Source organism: Rattus norvegicus, chromosome 16, assembly GCF_021556685.1.
Source record: "Rattus norvegicus strain SHRSP/BbbUtx chromosome 16, alternate assembly SHRSP_T2T, whole genome shotgun sequence".
In the NCBI taxonomy this organism is placed as follows: Eukaryota; Metazoa; Chordata; class Mammalia; order Rodentia; family Muridae; genus Rattus; species Rattus norvegicus.
Window position 1 is genome coordinate 54,919,963 of NC_141549.1, and position 27,230 is coordinate 54,947,192.

At 41.0% G+C, this 27,230-nt stretch overlaps 2 protein-coding genes and 1 long non-coding RNA gene across 5 annotated transcripts; 2 read left to right on the plus strand and 1 right to left on the minus strand.

Moving 5' to 3' along the window:
* The window catches only part of Erich1 (glutamate-rich 1), a gene marked incomplete at its 5' end in the record, with an annotated part of 52,793,804 nt that overhangs the window by 24,049,403 nt on the left and 28,717,171 nt on the right, over positions 1-27,230 (plus strand).
* LOC134482381 (uncharacterized) lies at positions 5,704-7,988 on the minus strand. The gene is made up of 2 exons (XR_015639916.1): positions 7,711-7,988; positions 5,704-7,170 (listed from the first exon to the last, which is right to left on the minus strand). It is a non-coding gene; the product is annotated as an uncharacterized LOC134482381 (long non-coding RNA).
* On the plus strand, positions 7,439-25,358 carry Tlr3 (toll-like receptor 3). Of its 4 annotated transcripts, XR_015639501.1 has the most exons (9): positions 7,439-7,567; positions 7,715-7,913; positions 8,027-8,220; positions 9,656-9,724; positions 14,161-14,613; positions 17,281-17,472; positions 18,699-20,551; positions 20,772-21,050; positions 21,166-22,096. XR_015639501.1 is itself a non-coding variant. In XM_087588811.1 (8 exons), the coding sequence occupies exons 5-8, from the start codon at positions 14,170-14,172 to the stop codon at positions 20,998-21,000; spliced, it is 2,718 nt and encodes a 905-aa protein (XP_087444937.1). In that variant the 5' UTR covers positions 7,439-7,567; positions 7,715-7,913; positions 8,027-8,220; positions 9,656-9,724; positions 14,161-14,169; the 3' UTR covers positions 21,001-25,358.

The following is a 27,230-nucleotide window of genomic DNA, read 5'->3' on the forward strand; positions in this document are numbered from 1 at the left end:
CCACGTCAAAGGTTGTATTAGAACTTAATATGGTAGAAACTTCCTAAAAATATACAGAATGAAGGTGACCTAAATGAAATCACCAAAGAACAGGGAGGTAGAGCCCCAGTGGGACATCTCTAGTCTCCAAATGAAACGTCCAGTACCAGGAATAGGGTGTATCTAATTTTCTTGGCCAAAGGGGTCCCATGGGAACCCCCGAACAACCTCGGCTATATCAAGGGCTAACCGTGGCTCTCTGCAAACGGACAGTAAGACCTTATTGAAGACAACACCGACACAGCTCACTGAACATGGAGAGCTCAGCTGTGTACATACTTGAACCTTCGCCTCTGTAGACCGGACTTCACGGAACTGGAAGGTACTGTGCACACTATCAAAGGAGAAAGGTCAACACCAAGCCAGCTACAAAACCTTTCATCTACAAAAGTGACTTGCCTGCCGGAGATGCAGGTGTACTGGCTGGGTTTGTGTGTCAACTCGACACAAGCTGGAGTTATCACAGAGAAAGGAGCCTCCCTTGAGCAAATGCCTCCATTAGACCCAGTTGTAAGGTATCTTCTCAATTAGTGATCAAGGGGGGAGAGCCCAGCCCATTGTGGGTGGTGCCGTTCCTGGGCTGGTGGTCCTGGGTTCTATAAGAGAGCAAGCTGAGCAAGCCAGTAAGAAACATCCCTCCATGGCCTCTGCCTCAGCTTCTGCTTCCTGACCTGCTTGAGTTCCAGTCCTGGCTTCCTTTGGTGATGAACAGCAATGTGGAAGTGTAAGCTCGATAAACCCTTCCTCCCCAGCTTGCTTCTTGGTCATGATGTCTGTGCAGGAATAGAAACCCTGACTAAGACAGCAGGTGAGAGAGTGGCACAAAGCTTGCGAGAGTCATCAACCGGTATATGATTTGGTTGTAACCTACTCTGTGAGATGGAACTACCCCATGGCTCCTGCCGTGGCTCCTTCTGGTCACATTCTGCTACACTCAGAGACCCGTGCCTTGTTCAGTCATCCTCAGAGAAGCGTCCTCCTTCAGCAGATGGGAACGAATAAGGAGACCCACAGACAATATGTAGAGAGTGAGAGACCTTGGAACACTCATCCCTGAAAAGTATGTCTCCATCAGATCCCCGAGGGCTCGGGGAACTCTGCAAAGGAGGAGGAAGAAAGGGTATAAGAGCCAGGGGCGATGGAGGACATCTGTAAGGAATCAAGGCCTCTACACACATCAGAGTTGTCACACAGGAGAACTCAAAAAGCCTGAAGGGACATGCCAAGGGTCTGCAAGGGTCTGCACCAGATGAGGTCTTAGAGCTGAGAGGAGATGTGGAATATGCACCAACCCCTAATCCAGAAGCTATCTTCAGGTGATAGCCCCTTACCAAAAAAAAATACTTAGTTTCCTTCAAGGGAGTCTCACTGGAGAAACAAACCACTCCTACGGGTGGGCCCCATGCCCAGCAGGAGAGACCCAGACAGAATCATTCCACAGCATCTTTGCATGTGCTGTGTCTCAGAATGTTAAGCCAAGCCTCTCCCTCCCTCCCTCCTCACTCCTGCTCCCCTTCCCCCCTCTCCATCCCTCTTTCTCTCTATTCTTCTCCCTCTCCCTCCCGCCCTCTTTCTCTCTTCCTTAAACTATAGGTCCTTTATGTATATATTATATCTCCTGGTTTTGGATTTTTATGAGATTCCCGTATGGAAATATGTGTGTCTTTAAATCTAAATGCATTTCTTGTGCTTTTTCTATCTCTTTTTGTTTGTTTAGTTAGTTCATTTTTTTAAAATTTATTTTAACATTATTCTTTAGATGCCGGTCTGTTTTCTCAGAGACAAGGAAGGTGTAGATCTGGATAAGAGGGGAGGTAGAGAGGATCTGGGAGGAGGAGGGGGGGATGTGCAATCAGAATATATTGCATAAAAATATTTTAAAGTAAAGGAAAAAAGAAATAAACCTTCTTTTACATTTAAAATAGTTTGAGGCGCTTTTAGTTAGAGTCTGTGCATAAGTAGTTCTGTTTTGTTTTGTAGGTGGATGGATATCCTGGGTGTGAGGGAGGGAGTGTTTTTTTGTTTTTTGTTTTGTTTTGTTTTGTTTTCAGTTTAGAGGCAAACTGCCCTTTCTCCACAGGCAACTCATCATCCTTATTTAAAAGCCATTGGAGTGCACGATGGCGTTTCTTTCTGAGTCTCTGTTGCATTGTGATGGCTTCTACACTTGGGTTTTCACGCCAGTAATTGCCATAGTTTAATCACTGCCATTTCTGTCGTAAGTTTTGACATCTGTAAGTATCGTCCCCCTGAAAGGACAATATCAAGACCACTTGTCTCCATTTAAGGACCAGGCCAGATTTCAAAAAAGGTTGTAAAGCACCAGATTCTGGAATAGACCGTAAGTCCCAGAAACCAAGTTATAAGACACTGGCTCTAGGAACAGACTATAAAATCCGACAAGATCCTAAAACCTTCTCCTAAAGAACAGCCTGGGGATAACCACAAAGATGGGGAAACATCTCATCTCAGAATGGGCCATCTGCGCTGGGCAGACCTACTCCATCATAAGGCTAAAATTCATGACATCGGAATGAATACAGACTACCGACTACTTGTGACTCCCCCTCATCCCGGAAACCCACCAATCTGAGATTACCTAATCCTTGAAGAGAATTCCTCCAGTTCCCTATAAGAAGGCTGTGTGTCTTTGTCTGGGGTCGCCAGTTTAGAGAATGGTTGACCCCCGCATGTGGGTTCTTTGTGCAGAATAAATGTTCCTTGTTTTTGCACACTACCTGAGTCTGGGATTTCTTACAGCGATTTTTGGACCCTTACACTTCAAGTTGTGATCTTTTCAAAGCTGGATTTAGCTGTTGGAATCCTTGAGAAATCCACAAGAGTTTTTCTATATCTATCTCACGTTTCAAAGATGTCACAAGGATTTTGACAGAGATTATGCTAAATCTGTAAGTCACATATTTGTCACCTTGATAATTAAATCTTTCAATCCACAAGTATGAAATATCTTTCTAATTGGTTTCCATTAGTTCTTTTAAGCAATATTTTCCCCATTTGGGGTAGACAAGTCTTTTGCCACATTGGCTAGGTTTCTTTTTATCCAGAACGCTCTATTCTAAACAGAAGTCTGTTCAGTTCCCTTTTCCTGCTGCCCACTGACTGTGTTCATAGACAGGACTAGTCTGTGTCTACTGAGCTTCTATCTTGTGACTTTGCCAAATTTGTTAGTCTATCTTGTGGCCTCTTCAGGGTTTTCACATGTCAGAGCATGTCACAGGCAGATAGAAATCATTTTACTTCCTTTCTCCCACTTGGATTCTTTTTCTTTTTCTTTTTTATTCTTGATGAACCATACTGGCCACAGCTAGTATCTTAAACACACAGAATAGGAGTTCAGGCTTAACCGCAAGTTCTGTGTGGCAGACGGTGGTTTCTTTTCAGAAGGGGAAGCTCAAGGGTAATGGTACTGGGTAATAGGGGTGAGACTGAGGAGAGGGAACATGCCATTTCCTCTCTCCTTGAAAGTCTTGCTAGGTTCATGGCTTGGGTTGAGCCAGCCGACCTGTGAAGAGAGGAAATAGAAGTGACCTCGGTGAGAGGAACTGGATCTCTCCTTTAGAGAAAGGGTTCAGAAAGACAGTTTCAGATGGGGTGAGCAGGACAAGTCCTTTCTGCAAAGGGACCGACCATGAAAGGGGACCAGTGAACACCACTGGCAAGAATGGTCTAACTGTTTCACTTCCTGATTAGTGACAAAGAAATTATATTAATAGCCATGAACAGTTTCAGTGCTATAAAGGAACAGCTCCATGCTGGTTTTCTGCTTGCAAATCGAGGTCTCTCTTGATTTGAGCCCCTAGGACAGGCTTGGGAAAGTGTAACTGTGTGTTTGCTGACTGACTAGGAGGACTAAGGCCTCTATTGCTATTGCCCCAGCCATAGAGGCTTCAACCAGGAGTGGGAGGTGGGTCGATGTGGATCATTTTTCCTGCGGTCCATGTTAAAATGTGCTCTCCCTCCTTCCCCTATTACACACCTGGGGCAGGATGGGCACAAGGGCACATACGAGGGCTTGATGTTTTAGAACGCCACAGAGGAGGCACATCTAGTTAGCTCATCTAGTTGTACATGCCCAGTGGGTGGCCTCAGGTGCCTTAAAGTCTTGCTGCCCACAAGAATTCATCTAGAGAATGAAACAAGGAGCATTGGCGTACAGCGAGGCTTCCAGGTCCCAAATCCAACTCCCAGTGTACTCTCCAGTGTTAGCCCAGACTTCTCCTAGTTACAGTTGTTTTTGGCTTGCTGGGAGATCCATAGTTTAGTTGGTCCCTGGCCCTGTGTAGTAATGGTTTGAGGGTTCAGGCTCAGCCAGATATCCCAACCAATTCCCTGGCTGGGATGATTAAACAAATGGTAAACCTTATCAGGGATAGAGAATATAGAAGGATTCCTAGCCCCAGTGTTGGTAGGGACTAGGCAATAATGTTTTTGGTACTGTTGCGGCTAATTTCATGGGAAGAAACATTGTCAGAGTTGGGTCTTTACCCTTGGGCTGGGTAGGTGGTCTTTTTCGGGGCCCGTAGGTCTGAGGGCCCAGGAAGGTAGCCTCCTTTGGATAGTAAACTTATTCTCTGGGTCTCTTTTGTTAGCACAATAGAGTCTTATTTCCCAGGTTCCTCCACTGTCCCCTGGAGCATGCTCATCCCAATGTTGTCTCCAGTCTCTCAGTCTTGTGGCTATGGAATGATAGATCCCTTTTGTGAGGTTTTGGGAGGAACCTTTCTATCTATGTATATATGTAATTTCTAGCATGCTTCCCATAGACCTCAGTTTCACAACCCCATTTGGCACAATAAAAACTCCCTGTTACCTGGTCACTGACAGTGTGGGAGCTCATTTGTGGAACATCCACAGAACTGGATTTCCCACATTTCTCTCAAAAGATAGGCCCCCACCACTGTACTTTCTCCAAAAGTGGGCTTAAAAGAGCAAAGCTCTACGTGGAACGGGGTTGCTCATTCTGTAGCCAGATCACCACCTTCTCTGTGTATGTGAGTCTTAATTCCCGAGTCCAGACAGAGGGACAGTGAGGACTATAGGTTCCCATTCCCCCTACTGAGAAAAGGAAAAGGATGGTTATAGTGTTGTCGTGGGTTAATGATCTTGGGTCAGTCTCATTTTTCAGGGCTGTGACGTCTGAGTGACAGTCCATATGACATTGTCTTCAGTGGCCCCGTTTAATTGAGAGAGGTGGACCCCAGCTACATTACCAGCCACTTTCTCAGCAGCTGGAATGCTGAGGAGACCTGGGAAGGGTCCCTTTCAGGCAGGTTCCAGAATCTACGTAAGGATCCTCTTTACCCAAACTGAGTCTCCAGTTTGGGACTGGTGGGTGGGTTCGGAAGTGGAAGATGCTAGGGCTCCCTTCCCAGTCTGACCAGTGGCCTCACAAGCTTCCTGCAAAGCTGAAAGCCTCGGGAGGGATTATAGACTGCTGCCTGGGGGCTCTGAGTTTGGGAAGGGTGGGAAAAGGTCTCCCAAATATAACTTCAAAAGGAGCACACTGGACCCAGAGCTCTGCATAGGGGAGGAGGTTGGCCCAACTTTTGCCAGTTTCCAGGACCAACTTGGTCAGAGTACCCTTAAGAGTTCTATTTATCCTTCTACCTAATGGGAGTTCAATGGGCTATATGCACAATATCATTTCCAATTAATATTTAATAACTTTGTTGGATTTTGAGACACATGGAAGATGTTCAGCAGTTAAAATGCTTGCAAAAAAAAAAGCATGCTTGAGGGACATATTTGGGATTCCCAGAACCCAGGTAAGTGTCAGGTGGATGAAGGGGCTTGCCTTATAATTCTAGGGCCCAGAAGATGGACAGGATATTCAGAGCAGGCTGCTCAGCTAGGCTAGCAGTGATGAGTTCCGGGTTCAGTTGAGAGACCCTACCTCAATGAATACACTGTAGCACAATCAAGGGAAACAGCCAAAATCAATTTCCATGGACATGTGCACATGTGTGCTTATACCCCTCCTCCCATATACACACATCTACATGCCAAAACATATACACTTGAAAAGAAAAGGTAATAATTACTTGTCTGAAGCTACTTACTAGTCAACTAACACAGCTAACCTAATATCTGTAAAGAATTATAAAACATAAGAGATTATAGATCGCAGAGGAAGTATATTATGCTTATCCATAGCATATCACTATGGGTAAAATGGTAGCAATATGTTTTTGCAGCTTCTTTGGAACATGGGCAGAACTTGCTGAAGGTCATTCAAGGTCATTTTTGAAGAAGCTGCAGTATGTTCATGAGGTTTGGAGGATTGTCTCCCACGCATCCAAAGAATCAATGTTAGCCATCTCCCAAGTGCTTGCTCAGTGAGCATGTATATTCCCTTCCCAATGTCCATTGCACACCTAATCTGGGCTTCTGATTGTACAACATTGAAGCCTGAGATGCCAATGAAGCCTGAGAGAGACTGGTGTTCCAAGAAGACGAGTCTCAACTATAGAGGCACTCATCAGACCTCCACAACGGACTCAGAATCAAACTCGGCTCCATGCTGATATCCGCTTGGTCAAAGCTAGCCAAGCCAAGAATCAGTGTAGGAGAGGGCCACACAATGGCTGATTCTCTGTCAGGAGACTAGTCCTTCAGAGGCTAGCAAAAGTCATGCTCTTCTGCGGAATGGTGGCGGGAGAAGTATAACAACAAAAATGCAGCCTGACCTGTTTTCAAAGAACCCGCATAGGTGAAAGACTATTAATGCTTTGTTGGCCTCCAGGGGATCAATGCAGAGGACAACTGAGGACAACTGCTTGCTTATGGTGTGGAACTGAAGATATTACAAGTGAAAGAAAGGTGTGAGCAGGAGGTAACCACAGGGAGTAACCAGTTGGGGCCACGCCACGGAAGGGCAATTTGCACTAGGATACAAAGTTACTTCTTACTTTCGCTTCTGTGTGCATTCACCTTTCCCACTTTCACCTCAGCCTCAGTCAACAAAAGGAATCATTGTGGTGAGTTCTCAGGCTCTCCCCTCTCTAGGCTTCAATATGAGAAAATCAGGTCAGGTGCTCTCCCATTTCTTGTATGTTTTATCACGTTTTTAAACTACATCTCAACCTGGTGGTATATCCTGTCATTGCTCATCTGTAATGAAAGGAAAACCGAGTTCATTCTCATGCAATTACATTTCTTTAACCAAAACCTCAAAGCTAATCGAGGAGGAAGGAGTTAATCTGAACCGAATATGTTTGATGCCTACTGATGCCTAATTTGTGGATTCTGTGGAAAACTGGGCCTGCTTGAGCAAGAAAGGTTCTTTGTGACAGCCAGTGCTGGATGGAACTCCTCTCTCCCTCCCCTGTCCCTTCCCCCATTGTTATCCCCCCCACCCCACCCCGCCCCATTTGTTTCTGAGAGTTCCCTGTTACTGCTTTTGAGGCCGGACTTCCTGTGTCCTAGATGTCCTCAACATTTCCTGCTGGAAAACTGGATGACCATTTTTACCCAGACTTTACTCATTTTGCGAAGAAAAGAAAGCAAGGTGAGTGAATGACTTTCGCTTTGTTTAGGCATGTCTGGTTTAGCCCACGGCTTGTTCCTGTGGGCCCCTCACACTTTGCCCCGATCCCCACCTACGCTCTGGCTTGCAGTCCCAAGCCTCTAACCATGCACTACTTAACTTACACAGGTTTGCAAGGATCTGAAAGTCACTGCAGAGGGCTCGACTCTGAAGCCAGCAACTTATTGACTCCCAGAGTTCCGCTTACAGCCAGCCAGCCACGGGTTCCTCTGCTTACACTTTTCTCCCTAAAGGTCAGTTTATGAATTCCAGGAGGTCCTTAAAAAGAAACAAGCAAACAACAACAACAACAACAACAACAAAAAGGGTAACAGTTCAATAACAATTTAACTATTCGCTGAAAATATCCTGTGTTTCTTTAATCATGATAACCTTTCTCCTCTCTCCTTTCTCTCTCTCTCTCTCTTTTTTAAACTTCAGTTTCACTTTCAGGATGGAAGGAAATGTCTGATTTAAAAAAAAAGTCTGAATGAAAACTACGGCGATGCAGGATCTCAGGCTGGATAAAATCAGAATGTGCTTGGCTTTTGAGGTTAACACACCAGTTCTCTATCGGGGAAGTAAAACTGCCTGAGTCACAGTCAGGAAAGAAAAGAAGACAGAAGACGCTACAGGTATGAGGGGAGAAATGCACCATAATTCCAAATGTAAATTTAGCAACAAAATCTGATTTCTGTGGTGAAACGCCAAATGCAGAAAGCAGTGTTTAAAACAACAGCAGCAGCAACAAAAATGCTTCCTCTGTAGACTTCTCTTGGAAAGATACTTCAAGAAAGCTTCCCGAGTTTTATAAAAGGCTTTACGAAGGGGGTGAGGGTGGCTCTGAGGGAGCGTAAGGGGTAAACAAGATTAAAAAACACATGCATGTGTAGTGTATTGTATAAATTCATTATAAAGTAAGTAAAAGAATTATATTAAAAGGTAATTAAAATGCTTTTTTGTTTTGTTTTGTTTTTAAATCACCTTTGCCTTAAAAAACAAAATCCCAGAAGGTTAAAAAGTCCTCTCTATTTAGTTGCCTAGAAAGGAAGATCCGGCATTCTATGACAATGTTCTTGAGAAAGGAAGAATTCTCAGATGTGTCTAGGAACTGGCCAATCGCTTTCTGTTATAGAATAAAGAAGGAGGACAGGAGAGGAGGGCAGGCTGTTCCGGAAGTTGGATAGTAAAGCCAGAAACCAGGCTGAGACGTTATGGAGAGAAATCAGTCAACCTTCAAGATAGGGAAGTTATCATAAGCTCTTCTCACGACTTTATAATGTGATTATGTGCTGATACGTATCTGATATTGCAAAGGTTATAAGCCAGGCTACAAATCATGGCTAACTCCAGGTATTCTCTCCCCACTCTTCTCGCCTTGGCCATAATACATGCAGCCTCTCCCTTGAATGAAGAAATATAATTCTATGTATCTTCAAAAATACGTTCTCAAAATCAAGATCTTCTCTCTCCCGCTCCTCCCTGCCTCTCATTAAGAATCAGTCAGTAGTAACCTTTTCTTCATTCTCCTTTCATATGTTAGCTGTATTTTTGTTTGTTTGATTGAAACATGTCTTTGCATAAGTCAAACTACTTTCCCATTTTTTTCTCAGTTGTTCAGCTGGCTGTGGAGTTTGGAGTTTAATTTACTTTATCCTAAATGTTTTGAAAGCTTTACCATTAACCATGAGTTACCTATTAACTTGTGTGACTGATGAAAAGGGTTTTATTAAAAAGGATCTTTTTCCATTGGAAATAATTGATGATATGACCTCCTTATAAGCTGTTTAGAATTTGTCCCCCTCCTTCTCTCTCTTTCTGTTTGTGTGTGTGCTCACCATTCTGAATTCCCTAACATTCTAGTCATTCTTGTTTTTCACACAGCCTGCTTCATTAGCACCTAGTGGATTTTGGATTTGTTTTTGTTTGTTTGTTTGGTTTTGTTGGTTTTATTTTTGTTTTTTTTCACTCTCAATGAAGTATGTTTTCAGATTGGGCCTGTCTTTCAGTTATTCAGGGATAGAATTTGTAAATGCATTGGTCCTTAGTAACTCTAATTTCTGTTTACAGCTTTCCTGAGGGGTAAATGTTATCTAAGCAAGGAGTAGACTATGATGCAGAGATTGTACCCATAATCTGGTAAGTAGAGGTGAGAACAGTACGGAGAGGAAAAGTTGCTAGATGCCTGTCTCTTACTTTGCAAACTGATTTGTAATGCAAACTTTATAGTGGGTTCCCATGCATAGAAAAAAAGTCAATAAATATATGATTGCTGGGGGTCATAGCCATATCATGTGAGGGAAAGGGGAGGCCATTGTTTTGAAAAACACTTTACAGGTGAACTTCAAACCTAATACACTAATAAAGGCAGCCGGATATGTGAAAATGAATGAGATCCCATTTTCTGAGGTTACAAGACTAATATGTAGGGACAGCACTGGCTGCTTTTGGGAGTAAGGGTGGACATTAACTGGGAAGGGGAGAGAGGTATTCTTTGGATTTGAGTTACACAGATTTCACGCATTTTCTAAGTCAGAGAATGTATACCCAAAATGCATCTTATTATGTGGAATTTTACATTGGATAACAAACTGTATATTAAATGATGCTGAAACTGGAGGTGAGGAAATAATCTCTCCATGGAGGGACCGATGCTCCCAATATGTATTTGTGAGCGGATGACAGAGGTGTGTGGATAGATTATTATATGTATTATAACACAAATATAGTTACTATAAATTTCTTTGAATTGTCTAGAATATTTATGAATCTTTTTTTGCTCCTTTTTTCCCCGTTTTGTTTTGAGACAAGATCTTACTGTGTAGCCTTATCTGGCCTAGAAATTACCATGTAGATCAGGCTGTGCTCAAACTCACAAAGATTCACCTGCCTCTGCCTTCCAAGAGCTAATAGGATTAAAGATACAAGCTACCATGTCTGGTCCCATTTTAAGAATTTCTATTCAAACTTTTGGGAATGTGTTGACTATAGGACATCCATACACTGGAACATTTTACATCGATAAAAATGATGAATGTTAAGACACGATGAGATGTGAATAAGTCTTGCAAACTTCATGTGGAGGCCAGAGAAAAATGATGAATGGCAAAACGATGTACACAGTATCCCCCTTATCCATGGGGATGCTCTAAGACCACAGTGAGTGCCTGAGAGCATCAGGAGTATCTAACCCTATATACTTCACTTGTACATACATGCCTGTGATGAAATTTAGTTTATAAATTAGGCATAAGATGAGGCTAACGATAGTCAATAGTAAACCCAATTTTGATATTATAATCTGGTCAAAGTTATATGGTTGCTCTCTCTCTCTCTCTCTCTCTCTCTCTCTCTCACACACACACACATACACACACACACACACACACACACACACACACACACGCACACACACAATGCCTTGATTCATCATTGGATTGTAGTAACATTTTGCATCATGGCTGCCACAGGTAACTGACAACATAGAATGAAACTGTGCTAATGGTGTCTGCTGTAATACAAGATTTCATTAGTACTGACTACAAAGGCAGATAACTTTGTGTGTAAGAATTAAAAGTGTTTGTGTTTAGAAAGAATGAAGAATTGATGGGGTAGATGGGAAGGGGATATCCTAATGCATTGGAGTCGTGTGTTTCTTAATTTGAATCATGAGTCCTCTGACACAGCCATTTATGAATTTGTTTATTTATGATTTGTGCACTGTCTTGTATAAATTTAATATAATTGTTAAAATAAACACCAACCAGGGTTGGACTGGTGCACAAAGTAAACTTATGTCTCAGAGCAGGAAACAGAAAGATAGAAGAAGGAAAATGTAAGACTCGAGATGGGACCAAATTATACAGTGACCAATGTCTGCTTGAAAGTAATTCCAAAGGAGAAAATATAGAAAGAGTAAGAGAGGACATTATCATAGAAAAATGTTGTAAAAGTTGAGGTAAATGGGAACTTTCAGACTGAAATAAGTCGCAATAGAAACATTTTGAAGGAGAGACATAACTTGAAATACTCTTGCGAAATTTTGTGTTATCACATTTAGAGAAAAGACATTAAAAAGTATAAAGTGAAACTATAAGAAAACAATGTTATGTAAAGGAAGAGAGATGAGATGAGTTTCAGACCTATTAGCAACTCTGGAGAGTAGGAGACAAGAGGATGAAGCTTTCATGATTTTGTGTGAAATGTAATTTTTAATTTATTTTTATTTTAATGAGGGTTCTTCCTGCATGTGTGTATGTACACTCTGCACATGCATTGATACACATGGAGGCCAAACTAGACTAGAATGCAGGTCCCTAGAACTGAAGTTACAAATGATTGTGCTGGGAATAGAAAGATCAGGGTTCAATTCTGATCCTTTGCAAGAGCAGAAAGTGCTTTCAGCTGCTAAGTCCTATGGTGTGTATTGGAAGTTAACATTCCCATATGAAAAAATCATAATGAAGCCCATTACTTTGTTCAATTAATTTATGTTAATAAAAATAATAATTAAGAAGTCTGTGTTTCAAATATAACCCATATATCAAAATTACCAAACAGGGCAGTGTTGACTCCCACCTTTCATCCTAGCACTCAGGAGGTAGAGGCAGGTGGATCTCCGTAAGTTTGAGGCCAGCCTAGTCTACATAGTATGTTCCAGGATAGCCAGGGCTACAAGGAAAAACAGTCAAAAAAAAAAAAGAAAGAAAGGAAGGAATGAAGGAAGGAAAGAAGAAAGAAAGAAAGAAAGAAAGAGAGAAAGAGAGAAATTATCAAAGATAAAAATACCAAAGATCAAATGTTGAAAGACCTATGGATTTTGTCAGTAATGTACAAGCAAATGCTTCAACTTCTCATTCTTAAGCCAAATACTCCTGGAAAATGACCCAAGGGCATCTTATAACCAGAACTTTCCTTTTAGTTTTTAAAGTAAAATTTGGCCTCGGCAGTGATCTTTCATCACTGTTCAGGAACAATACAGGTTGCTACAATCTGTGAGATGAACCACGTGCAACTCATGCTCAGCCAGTGTGAGCGAATGAGAAGCTTTGGACTCTTCTCAGCGTTCATGAAGTCCCTTGTATTCCGAAGTGCCACCCACTAGTGTTTCTTCCACTGCTATCTTGTCTAGTGCTTAGCTGTATTTCATGATACATTTGGATTTTTCATTATAAAGTGAAATATTATAGGACAGAACTTAGCATAACCACACATTCTAAATTCATGGTTTCTTACTTCAACCAAATAACGGTTTTGATGTTACATCACTTTATGCTGAGGACCATAAGATCAACTTGATTTACATCCTTGAGCCTCAGTTACCTTTGGGCATCTCACCTAGATCTGAGAAATGAAAATTTGCCAAAACTACAATACAGACACACTACCTGTAAAATGCAGAGCACACTAATCCAGGGTCTACACTCTTCACAATATTCCTCTGAGTTCCTTAGTGGATTCTTTAGTGGATATTAACAGATATAGGCTTAAAGTTATGAATGAGATTTCTTAACATTCGACTTTTCCAATTAGCCTAGACATAAAGATTTGATGCTTAATCATAGTCGCAGGTGAAAACCCCTAACATTTTCTATCTAGACAATGTCAACTGATACTGTACTAACAGGATCAGGAAAGAGTGGAAAGATGTGATTAACACCAGAAAAACTTGAATCCCCTATGCCACAGGGTAAGGCATCGAGAAATTCTGTGTCGTCAGCTGATCAAGAATTATAGCTCTAGGTTCGTTCTTTTACATCATGAATGCAACACTCTATTAAATGAAGCTTAGCATGACTATAGAAAATTAGTTAAGAAAATGAGAGAACAGTATAGTTAAACTAAGATTTATAGTAAAAAAAAATGCTTCAGATCATTAACGACATGGATGAGCCTGAGAAATATATCAGACAAAGAAAAACAAAACCACATGTTCTGTGTGACTGATGAACTTCAAGAACTATAGAACATTGGTTCCTGGAGGTTCAAAAGAGGCAGAGGGGAGAGAAGGTGGCTGATGAGTGCGGGAGTGCAGCTGAAGGAGAGGAATGGCTTGGGTTTCTATGCCTAAAAATAATTCATTGTAGCGAAAAGGTTTCAGAATGTTCTCAACAGGAGACGTTGGTAAATATTCAAAGTGGTGAACACAAAAATTGTTCTGATGTGCTTGTTGTACATCATACACACACTGAAACTGTCATTCTATTCCAGAAGTATGTGTAATTATTACATGTCAATAAAAAACAATTTCAAGAGGAGACTTTTGTCTGGAGTTGACTGACTTGTAGATGGCTTTAAAAATAGTAATCATAACAACAGATAAAATAACAGTAGTTATAAGGAAATGGCATGATTGAATTCCTCATCTTTATAGTGGGAGGAAGAATGAGAGAAGCATATACAGATCACTTATTGATGCTGTTAGAATTATTTCTGCTTGGTCCATTATGTGCATGCTACATACTTGTATTGTGTAAACCTTATTAACAGGTCTTGTATAGATTTGGGTGACATCATTTAAAAGAATACTCCAAAAGATGTGGTAATGCCCATTACGTTTTATATTTCCTTTATAGGACAGAATCATGAAAGGGCGTTCATCTTATCTAATATACTCCTTTGGGGGACTTTTGTCCCTATGGATTCTTGTGGTGTCTTCCACAAACCAATGCACTGTGAGATACAACGTAGCTGACTGCAGCCATTTGAAGCTGACACACATACCTGATGACCTTCCCTCTAATATAACAGTGTTGAATCTTACTCACAATCAACTCAGAGGATTACCACCTGCCAATTTTACGAGATACAGCCAACTTGCTCTCTTGGATGCAGGATTCAACTCCATTTCAAAACTGGAGCCAGAACTGTGCCAAATTCTCCCTTTGTTGAAGGTATTGAACCTGCAACACAATGAGCTGTCTCAGATTTCTGATCAAACCTTCGCCTTCTGCACGAACCTGACAGAGCTCCATCTAATGTCCAACTCAATACGCAAAATTAAAAGCAACCCTTTCAAAAACCAGAAGGTAAGAGAGGTATATTCATTTTGTTCTAAGAAATGCAAATATTATCTAAAGTTACCTGATGTTAAGTTTTCAAGTTACTCATGGAAGTTTTCATAGCTATCAGGGCAAGAGTATGAAGTCAGATCAACCCTCGTCATGACTTCTGGGTCTACCTGTGCACATGGGCATTGTGATGTGTGTATGTTACAGTCTTAGGTCAATTCAAACAGTGAGGGGTTGCTGTCTCGTATCTTATCTTGTGCTGTCTCATGTGAAACAGGACTTAAAGAGAAACATCATGAGCAGACATACATCTGACTGTCCCCAAGGGAACAGTGAAACTAAACTCATGGCACTGCTGAGTTTATAGTGGGAAGGAGTAAGAAACGCAATGAGTCCATGTTCTGACTTCAGTAAACGAAACGTGTTGATAAAACAGATTGTTTTACTAAAACATTACCTACTCTTTGGAGTTTCGAAAAGTTGGGAACGTTACCTTTCCAATGGTTTCTGCTTTTTCCCTTTTAAAATTGCCTAAAGTTTTAAACCTATGAAAAGTGGGTGTCATTAGCTAGTAAAGCCAGCAACTCTTAAGCGCTTCACTTAAACCAAAGCCATCTGTAAGTCAATTATTTTCCTTATTCTGTGGCCTCAAGCAAAATAATTGAGCCTTATTCCTTCTCAGATGCCAAGGACATAACGTACAACTTTAAGTGTGCTGAGAAGAATTGGTAAAGTGATCTGTTGACCAGTCTCTGAGCTTTCTTAAATCATCGTGTGCCGGGAAATACCTTTCAATGCAAATGTCTCAAAACCTGACCAGAGAAACACACTTTTTACTAGAGAAAACACATTTTTTTCTTTTTATTGCATAAAAGTAAGCCTTATTTCTTTAATAGAAATTCCATTTGACTTCTCTAATCTACCAGAGAGGTAGAGATTAAAGAGGTTTTCTTTTTGCCTAAACTTGAAACTTACAGGCAGACTTTGTGGTCCTCTAGCCTTTATATTCTTCCTGATCTGTCCTCCAAGATGTTCCCTGAGCCATGACTGTAGGGGTTGTGTTTTCTTAAAGGAGTTCTGCTGCAGTAAGATTTAAAAAGAACTGTTTTCTCTCAGTTCCCACAAGCCAGATCCACTCACTCTGGCTGCTACTCAGTCCGTAAGCCACCCTCTCCTGGCTGTCTTCCTTTTAGCCTACCTCTCCTCGAGGTCATCTGGGCGGTTTTTACCACGCCTGACACACACATCAAGTTCCAAGGGCTGTTCTAGCATGGCGCCACACCACGTTAGCTAGCCCCAGGCATTCTATAGCCCAGCATGGCTTACAGAACTAAGACAGGTTGTCTCTCTGCCCACTGGCAACTTTGTTCACATCCCCTGTAGCCCGGTAAATCAAAGCTCTAAAAACTTGTAGTTTAACAATTAGATTTATATGTTAAATTCTCAATCTACAGTACATCCACACAATAAACTTACAACCAATTGATAAGGATATAAACCACCCACCTAGATAAGATAAATTTGCCTATAGAAATCCATCCCAGCTACTTTGGCAATTCAGGACCATCCGGATCTGGGTCATCCTTCTCAGTCTCTATCTTGATTCTCTCTCCTTCTCCTTCTCTCTCTCCCTACAAAACCTTTGTCCCTGTCTTATTCTTTTACTGTCCAATCATGGCCTTGATCTAACTTGTGCCAGCCCTCACCTGCATAATGACGTCAACCTACAGAGTACTTTCTCCTTTTTCTTCTGAAACTAGTTTCCAGGGTTCATACATTATAATTATGCTTACTAAGCCATGCTGCTATTCCTTATAATACAAATAAATGCTTGTTATATATAAGTAAATGATCAACTGTCCTTACATCATAAATAATAAGCCCAAGTCCTTAAACTTGGTGAAAGAAATAAGGTGATTCGTGAAGAAACTAAAACCCATTGTAACAGTGGTAAAGGTTTTGTTTAGATGTTTTTAAATGGAACAGAGTTGCATGACTCTCTCCACTCTCTGTCCTCAAACCCCTCCCAGCTCCCCAGCTCCCTCAAACTCCTGCTGTGGTCCCTACCACTCTCATGGAAGATGGATAGCCTCTTTTTCTTTGATTATTATTGTGTGTGTGTGTGTGTGTGTGCGCGCGTGCGCGTGTGTGTGAGCGTATGTGCGCGTGTGTATGTTATGGTGTATGTGGTATGTGTGGTATGTGTGGTGAGTGAGGTGACTGTGGTGGGCATGTATATATAAATAACGAATCTATTTTCCTTGTTTGTTTGTCTATGGTTTCAAGGCTGACCACCTTGCACTGGATAACCCAATAAGGGGGCTCATCCCTAGAATAGGCTAAATTTCTTCTCCCAGGAGTCATTAATAACTTGTAATTCTTCCAGGGATGGGCTCCCTAGAACTTTCTGCTCTTCCATGGCTTTTTGATATTGCCATTTTTCTGGTCTTGTGTATGCAGCCACATCTAGGAGACACTTCTTGGTACAAACATTGATGAAGAGTGCGTGAAAAGTCTCTATCAGCAGTGGTATAATTAATTGTAATAAAGATTATCATGCCTTCAAGGCAAAAGGGAGAGAGATCAGTCATTTTCCCTTTGAGATCCTTCCAGGGTTCACAGGTTGGAAGGGGTTGCTTTTGATATCAAGACTCTAATATGTGTGTCTCTGTTTTTCACTCTCAGAGTCTAATCAAACTAGATTTGTCTCATAATGGCTTATCATCTACAAAGTTGGGAACTTGGGTCCAACTGGAGAACCTCCAAGAGCTGCTCTTAGCTAAAAATAAAATTTTTGCACTACGAAATGAAGAACTTGATTTTCTTGGCAATTCTTCCTTACAAAAATTGGACTTGTCATCAAATCCACTTAAAGAGGTGAGAGGTCAAGGCGAAATTACTCCCTTTCTTACCTTCAGGTTTGTGCCATCCCTGTGTTGTACAGACAGCAAATTAAGGTTTCTAGTGAAATAAAATTGTAAGCTCAGCTGTGTCTAACGAATCCACCGACCCTTGCTGTTTGAGGCCATTGACAACTTGGTCACAAATGAGTTGAGAAACTGTCAGTTGGTGGGGTTAATACTAATCCCTGTGCCACTGCAGAGGTATTCTTTGAAAAGACACCACGATTTTAGTTTTCTTAATTATATAGTGAAAATCAAACTCTTCCTCCTAGGATCTCTATAAGAATTAAAACACTGTTGTCATCAAGGGCTCAGGCTGCAGACTTGGGCTAGCCACTCCTCCACAGGCTTTGTCTTTTAGTAATCATGTGATCAGGTAAGTTATTAAAGGGATCTATGCTTCGCCCTTCCAATAACATTACCTCATAAAACTATGAGGCAAAAGAATTTAGTGATGCATCTGGCGTACAGCAGTTCTTAGTGTAAAATAATTCCTATAATGGAATATTTCTCAGTATCTTGCTCTTCTGTGACCCACTATGAACTATTGCTATGTATAGCTATCTAGTTCTTAGATGTAGTTATTACTGTCGTCCACTGAGTATTGCTCCTATGTGTATATGTTGGTATTAGAGAACCAACTAGGGGCTCACTCCTGGGGAAGATCGGCTCTCCTTCCCTTACTAGTCATCAATTGCCTGGAACTAGCATCTAGCTCTCAGTGGTTCTCAACCTTCCTAAGGCTTCATCCCTTTAGTAGAGTTCCTCATGTTGTCCTGACCCCTAGCCATAAAACTGTTTTCATCGCTACTTCAAGATTATCATTTTGCTACATTTATGAATGGTTGGATGGATGGATAGATAGATAGATAGATAGATAGATAGATAGATAGATAGATAGATATTTGCCAAGTGGTAACCAAGACACACTGGGGATATTCTCCATTACAGTTTTCAGACATAGTGTATTAATTGCAACCAAATTCGGGGAGATTTAGGCAAAATGCTGGAGACATAACTTTACCTGGGAGACCTGGGAAGACCCTACTGGTGGGTGTTACAGCCACAGGACAAAGAACTAAGGCTAGAGTAAATGGGCTTTCCTGCCCAAGTCTCAGAGTAATGAGTGAAAAGGTGTTTAAGTATTTCCTATGGAGCCAGTTACATCCGGGTTTCTTGTTTGTTGTTCGGAACCGTCAGTTTTCTCCAGGGTGTTTCCATGCGATTGGCAAGTTATTCGTCCTCCTCTTGAACAATGCCCAACTGAACCTCGACCTCACAGAGAAGCTTTGTTGGGAACTTTCAAACACAAGCATCCAGAATCTCTCTCTGGCTAACAACCAGCTGTTAGCAACCAGCAACAGCACTTTCTCCGGGCTGAAGCAGACCAACCTCACCTCGCTTGATCTTTCCTACAACAGCCTCCGCGACGTCGGTAACGATGCCTTCTCTTGGCTCCCGCACCTGAAGTATCTGTCCCTCGAGTACAATAATATACAGCGTTTGACCCCTCACTCTTTTCGTGGACTTTCCAACCTGAGGTACCTGAGTTTGAAGCGAGCATTTACTAAGCAAAGTGTTGCACTTGCTTCTCACCCCAACATTGACGATTTTTCCTTTCAGTGGCTAAAATGTTTGGAACATCTCAACATGGACGATAATACTATACCGGGTATAAAAAGCAATACTTTCACAGGATTGGTGAGTCTGAAGTACCTAAGTCTTTCCAAAACTTTCACGGGTTTGCAAACGTTAACAAACGAAACGTTTGTGTCTCTTACTCATTCTCCTTTGCTCACTCTCAATTTAACGAAGAATCACATCTCGAAGATAGCAAGTGGTACTTTCTCTTGGTTGGGTCAACTCAGGATACTTGATCTTGGCCTTAATGAAATTGAGCAAGAACTCACCGGCCAGGAATGGAGAGGTCTGGGAAATATATTTGAGATCTACCTGTCCTATAATAAATACCTCCAACTGACTAGCAAGTCCTTCACTTTGGTTCCCAGCCTTCAACGACTGATGCTCAGGAGGGTGGCCCTTAAAAGTGTGGATATCTCCCCTTCGCCTTTCCGTCCCCTTTATAACCTGACTATTCTGGACTTAAGCAACAACAACATTGCCAACCTGAACGAGGACTTGTTGGAGGGTCTTGAGAATCTAGAAATTCTGGATTTTCAGCACAACAACTTAGCAAGACTCTGGAAACACGCAAACCCAGGTGGTCCCGTTAATTTCCTGAAGGGTCTGTCTCACCTCCACATCTTGAACTTAGAATCCAATGGCTTAGATGAAATCCCGGTCAAGGTGTTCAAGAACTTATTCGAACTCAAGAGCATCAATCTAGGACTGAATAATTTAAACACGCTTCTACCATCCATTTTTGATGACCAGACATCTCTAAGGTCACTGAACCTTCAGAAGAACCTCATCACATCAGTTGAGAAGAGTGTTTTCGGGCCAGCTTTTCACAACCTGAACAGCTTAGATATGAGCTTCAATCCGTTCGACTGTACATGTGAAAGCATTGCCTGGTTTGTTACCTGGCTTAACCAGACCCACACTAATATCCCTGAACTATCCACTCATTACCTCTGCAATACCCCCCAGCGTTACCACGGCCTCCCAGTGAAGCTTTTTGACACATCATCCTGTAAAGACAGTGCCCCCTTCCAACTCCTATTCATAATTAACACCAGTACGCTCCTGACTTTTATACTTGCGGTACTGCTCATTCACTTCGAGGGTTGGAGGATATCTTTTTACTGGAATGTTTCAGTGCATCGAATTCTTGGTTTCAAGGAAATAGATGCACAGGGTGAGCAGTTCGAATACACGGCATACATAATTCATGCCCAGAAAGACAGAGACTGGGTCTGGGAGCATTTCTCCCCAATGGAAGAACAAGACCAATCTCTCAAATTTTGCCTAGAAGAAAGGGACTTCGAAGCAGGGGTCCTTGGACTTGAAGCAATTGTTAACAGCATCAAAAGAAGCAGAAAAATCATCTTTGTTATAACGCATCACCTACTGAAAGACCCGCTGTGCAGAAGGTAGGTGGACTTTGTGCGTGTTTGTGTTTGCACGTGGTTTTTGGATGAAAAGCTTTCAAAATCACTACTACATTCACAAGTCACAAAAATTGCCACAAAAATAAGGGGGAAATTCAAATTTTTAGTGAAAGGGCAAATAAATTCCACAAGTAATTTTAGATTATTAAGCTTTTAACAAATATGTTAATGGCCTAACTATTCATTTTAATGTTTTACTTAGATTCAAGGTGCATCACGCGGTTCAGCAAGCTATCGAGCAAAATCTGGATTCAATTATACTGATTTTTCTCCAGAATATTCCAGATTACAAACTAAACCATGCACTCTGCTTGCGAAGAGGAATGTTTAAATCTCATTGCATCTTGAACTGGCCAATTCAAAAGGAACGGATAAACGCCTTTCATCATAAACTGCAAGTAGCACTTGGGTCTCGGAATTCAGCACATTAAACTTATTTGAAGATTTGGAGTCAGTGAAGGGATAGATCCAATTTATAAAGGTCTGTCATAAGTCTGAGTTTTACTTGAAAGTTTGTATCTGTTTATTTATGTATATAGATGATGATATTGTATCACAATTGAATCTCGGTTTTGAAACATTTCTGTGTCTTTCAGGCCTCTTATTGACAGCTGGTGTATTTGCTCCAAATAAATACATGGGATTCCTGAGGTGTATCACAGCTCCAAAGAGTTTAAAAATATTCTTTATACAAATAAAGCTAAGAGTTTTATGAATTTTAAAAAATGGAATCTGGGGTTGGGGATTTAGCTCAGTGGTAGAGCGCTTGCCTAGGAAGCGCAAGGCCCTGGGTTCGGTCCCCAGCTCTGAAAAAAAGAACCAAAAAAAAAAAAATGGAATCTTCCGGTGTAGCTCAGGCTGGCCTGGAAATGAATGTGTTAAAGAGTATCATCTTGAACTCACTGATATCGACCTGCCTCTGCCTCCAGAGTGGTGCTTTTAAGGGCACATAGCACGGCACCCAGCTACATACATGAGATTTTACAATGCTCATTTTCTGAGACATTTATAGAATAAAAGATGATTATTTTTATGGTACTTGAATGGCAACAAGAATAAAATATTTGGAAAGAGAAGTTTTGTTCTTTCAGTTGAAAAGCTTTTTATTTTGCGTTTGGTGTTGTTTTTGGTAGATGTTGAGTAGCTTTTAAATCTGCATACCCAAGAGCAGAATGGCTTCTCACTCTTCATAGTGTCACAGAACCCCAGACCTTAGTAGGCACCCAGACCTATAACTGACTCCATGATGGAAGTATTGTTTAGGTCATAAATCTCTGGATAGAGACAGAAAACAAAGACTGAATCCATACAAGTCTGTAGTCTGGGAAAGTCTCTAAATGGACTAACCTTGCCTTTTGTCTTCTGTAGTTCTACATCTGACTGCTTTGGTTAACTGAAGCATGTCAACACAGATTATGGTTGTTGTTGTTTTGTTTTTGTGCTTAAAAGCTCATCCTGTGAGAGGGTTCGGGATCCCAAATAGCTAATGTCACCAACTGGCTATTAAAGACTTCCTATTAAAGTAAACCCATGTCTGAGCAGTCTTCTTTTGAGAAGAGCCACATGATAGAAGTCTTTTATTACTTGATAAAATAGATATTGGAATAAATACTTAGAATTTCCTAATTTTTGTGTTTCTTCTGCAGGAGAGTTAAATAACTTTCTAAGCCATATTATAGAAAGCTCTGCTTACAGAACCCTGGTCAATAAAGTGTCTTTGTGGAAAACAGCAATTCCATCCCCTTGTCACAGACTTGGGAAGTGGTTTTGGCCAAATTACCGGGTCTTGGTGGGATTCTTTGGTATGTTTTTACATAATATTTTAATTGATTATCTGGGAATTTCACATCATGAATCATGACCACACTCATTTCCTAGACTTCCCAGGTCTGCCCCCACCCCCTCCCATGAACTCCCAAGAAAAAGAAGAAACAGGAGAAGGAGGAGGAGGAGAAGGAAGATGAAAAAGAGGAGAAGAAGAAAGAAGAGGAAGAGGAGGAAGGGAAGAGGGAGGGGAGGAAGAGGAGGAAGAGGAGTAGGAGAAGGAAGAATAAGAGGAGGAGGGGAAGAGGAAGAGGAGGAGGAGACGTATGTTCAACTTGTGTTGTCCATATTCTCACTGGAGCATGGTTAAACTCCAAGTGGGCAGCCCTTAAAGAAAACAGTTCTTCCCCACCTGCACCCCCGCCAGAAGTCATCAGCTGTGAAGAACTACAGTTCAGCATCCTTAACACAATTTTAAGAATTCCCTTCAGTGGATTCCTGTCTAAGCAACGAGAGGATACACATTGGGCAACTTAGCCCCTAGTTAAAAAAAAATGGTCAGAATAAGTTTTACCTTTAACAAAACAAAGCCTTTAGTTTTTGTTTTGTGATAAAAAGAATAGACATATTGGAAACACACATCCAAAGCTTTTGGAAACATCTCTTGTTCATAAGGAAGAGTGTAAGTTGAAGTGCAGTTAACAGCTGTCTTGCTGACAATGTTAGCCACCCCCGTCCACTGCGGGGCTCCTCTGTTCTTTCTTTTCTCATGCCATACTCTTTAGCATGAACTGACTTGGGAAATCCCACATGAGATGTTTAGAAGAGAAAGCACTCAGTGGTGATCAGAAGGGAGTTGAATAGATAGGGAGTTGGGAGAAGGCCATAAAGAAGTGGCGTTTGCTCTGTGCTGTGAATAGGAGGGAGCCTTCCAGAGGGGATTAGGAAAGATGATCCTTGCTGAGGGCTGAGTACCTACAAAAGCTACTTCTTTTTTCCATGTTCTTTACTTGTTCTCTCCATTTGTTTTATTGAATCTCTTTTAAAAATCAGTTTGGACTCAACTTAAACTTGTATTTTGTATTAAAGACCAATACCGTTTGATGGTTTAGCTCAAATTGCTTCAGCACTGGATTTTGGGGTATTCTTAGTAGACTTTTGTGTCCCTTTATCCCCTTCATGTACTGTGTCACCCTCCTCCTCCTCCTCTCCCTCCTCCTCCCCCTCCCCCTCCTCCATGTCTCTCTGTCTGTCTCTGTATGTCTCTCTCTCTCTCTCTCTCTCTCTCTCTCGTATGCTTGCCGTGTGTGTGTGTGTGTGTGTGTGTGTGTGTGTGTGTGTGTGTGTGTGTGTGCGCGCGCTAAATTGTACTTTTGGAATTGAATTGTGTTCCAAGATAATCCTGGATGTTCCCTTGCTCCATGTCTGAGCCATCTACAAGGAGTCTTGGACCCTTTAAATTGAGAATAGCATTAGTATACCTGAACGTGCTTATTAGTAAGTAAATGCCCTCCTTTTAGGTCTCCCATACCTACAAAGCAAGACATGTGAGGGCACATCACTCATACACATGTACATATGTATGAATAGTTCCGTATCTGTGTGCATCTCTAATATGTATATAAACTAACTAATCCGTATGTCACAATAAACAATAGCACATTGTGGTGCCACCAATTCTAATCCATTACCACACTCATCATCTTAATCTTCCCCTTGCTTTCCGCACACTGATCTCTTTACTTAATCATCTTATTCTATACATACCCCTATCAGAATTGTTAACCCCTGTGCTGTGGAAAGCAACTTCGTAGCTATGATAAAATGCTTGTATATAATACCTTTTGCATACGTTTTATGAACTGTTTCCCAAAGTTGCCCCAGCTAGCATTTCCCCTTGCTCCCTTCAATGAGGTTAACCTGTCCCTATGTACCAGTGTTACTTTCTTTCATAACAGTTTTTACCCCACCCTAGGATTCCCGCATCTCTGGGATTATTTTGGTTTCATTCGCATACACAAAAGCCTATACTTTGTGTGTTGAAGTTTTATGGATTTTTGACAAATGTACTACATCTTAACCTTTATCACTTGCACTCTTACAGGATAGTTTTCTCACCCTAAAACTTTTCATTAAACGGGGCTAAAGCAATAATTTACAAACTTAAATTAACACACGGAAGCCCAGCACATAGGCAGTTAGCTTACAAGCACCTATAACTTCAGCTGCAAGAAACCCGACACCCTCTTCTCATCTCTGAGGAGTTGCACATGTAAGTCTGCCTACTCACACACAGACACACACAAATACCAATAAATAGAAATAAGATAAAAATCAAAAATTATTTATTTAAATTTGACTCTCAGAACTCCCATCAACTATGGCTTATTTACTAATTCTGTAGGTGTATGATTTACATAAAGTCATATGCATAAAATCATTTAGTATGTTGCTAAAAATGCTGGGTTCATTGATTTGCAACACTGTCATTTGCTGAATTTAGGAAGCAATTTGCTGACATAGTCAGGTACTTGGATGTAAATATTTCAGCGCCTGGGTTCTGAGTTTACAGGGCTGCAATAAGCAGTGGAAACAGTATCAGGGCAGGCTACAAGGGAGAGAGAAAGCAGCCCCTAGTGACAACCGAAGGCTGATGTAACAGAGATGTATCACAGGAGAAGGTCACATGACCACTAGAATCTACTCACACCAATACGGCCAGCCGTGATGACTGCTAACTGCCCTTTGCTTCTGCAGTCTCCAATCATCAGTCATGAGACATTGGCCGTTCTCAACTGTCACTGAGCTCCATGACACATCTGAAAATCCACGAGAACAGAAAAGAAGTGTAAATCCTATCCCAAGAATTCCTGTCTTCACTTAGTTCATGAATAATCCTCTCCTTTATTGACTTTGACCATATGATATACTGTGTACAAAGCCAGCAGATTTGTGGCTCACTCTGAGAATGCACTTCTGTATTAAACATATACTTTTGTTCTATAATAAAACTTCAAATCTCCTTCTTTTGTCTGTTACTGGAGTCTTTCCCAGACTGGAGAATACTGATTTGGGGTCTCCCTCTGATCCATGTTCCCCTATGATTCTCAGAGGAAATCTTATCCTTAACTCTTTCCAACTCCCAGTTCTGAAGGAGTCTATACAATCTCAGTTTACCATCATCCATAGTGTAACTCTATGGAAAAAGAATTTTTAGTTTCATATTCTACAAACTATCATTACTTGTTAACACTATTTCTTCAGCATTTTGGCTAAGATTTGCTTTAACTGCAATTGCCTCCTCTATTTAGACATTATAAGATAAACATAATACTTTCTAATACATAATATATACATATATATTTATAAAACTACTTCTCTTCTTGGTGATATTGTGTGTGCTGTCTATCAATATTCTTTACTTTTACATATTTTCAAATTATTTATAATCATTGATTTATGAAAAGCAAGAAACATTTTTGCTTTTATTTTCTTGCTTATCTACTTTTAAGATGGCCAATCAAATAGCCAAATATAAATTGAACTCAAATATAACTTTTTCTATTAATATTTAATAGACTAAGTCACGCAGAGTGGCTTGTTTAAACAACTACAAATAAAACTAGTAAAATGTGGAAACTCTGACTTGTATTTGACCCACACAGGAAGCGACATCTTGAGCATCTGTAGACTGCCTTTCGTAATTGTTCTCAGGAGGAGTCTATATCCCTTGGGTTTAAGACAAAAGGATTGAAGGGACGGATGTTTGTCTGACTTCTAGTTTCCATAGAGAACTTAACTTGTTTAATACTATCAGGATCCCACCCCCACCTCCATGCTCCCTGATCATTCCAGCTTCTTTCTGTTTTGCACTTGAGAAAACAAAGTTCACCTGGATCTATGTGGAGTTTAATGTTTAAGTTTGTATAAAAAATTGATACCCTTTTTCAATTGGGCTGAAAAATAATAGAATAAATTTGTTAATGAAGATGAGACCACGTTAACATCATTTATTTATCAATGTCTCATCATTTAAGCAAATTACCAGGAATCTACTTCCGACTAATCTCTCCCCAACCTCTACCCTCTCTCAGTTGTCTTCTTCAAAAATCCTGGGAAACAAATGAATTCATTATTGACTAAGGTTTTAGAGTGAGATCTTTTTGTAGTGTTAGGCTACTCTAATCAAAGATCAGGATCATCGACATAGTTGAATAAATTGTGGCTCTTACTCGTTTCAGAGAGAGAGGAAGTATATTGTAGAACCTCCCTAAAGTATTTATTCTTCTCATTGCTGTAACAGAATATACAGTAGAAAAAATTTATGGATAATAGTTTATTATGACTAGGGGTGGAATATAGTCCATCATGGTGGAGAGGGCAGGGTGGCAGTGGGGAGACAGCTAGTTTCATTGCATTGAGTCAAGAAGCAGAGAGAAATGAATACTGGTGCTCCGTTCACTTTTCCCTTTCACCATTGTATTGAGTGAAGACTGAAGGTCATGATCCCATTACCTGCCACACCCAGGGTGGAACCTCCTTCTTCTGTTGCAGCTCTCTCTGGACATATACCAACAGATGTGCTCAGAAGTGTGTCTTGTAGGTAATGGTAAGCTTATCTAAATTGGCAACAGAGATTAATGGTCACATTCAGTAAGATGGTGCCAGGAAGAATCCAGTTTAGCCATGGGACTTGGGATGAATATCTTCAAAAAGAAGAGAGTGTAATAGAAGGTCAAGTGACTTAAGAAACGGAAGTAAGAACTGGGTCGGGGTGGCACAAGCCTTCAATCCTAGCACTTGAGAGGCTGAGATAGGTGGATCTGTGGGTTCAAGGCCAGCCTGGTTTACAGAGGGAGTTCCAGGACACCATGGTGTTCCAGAGATTTTTATGATA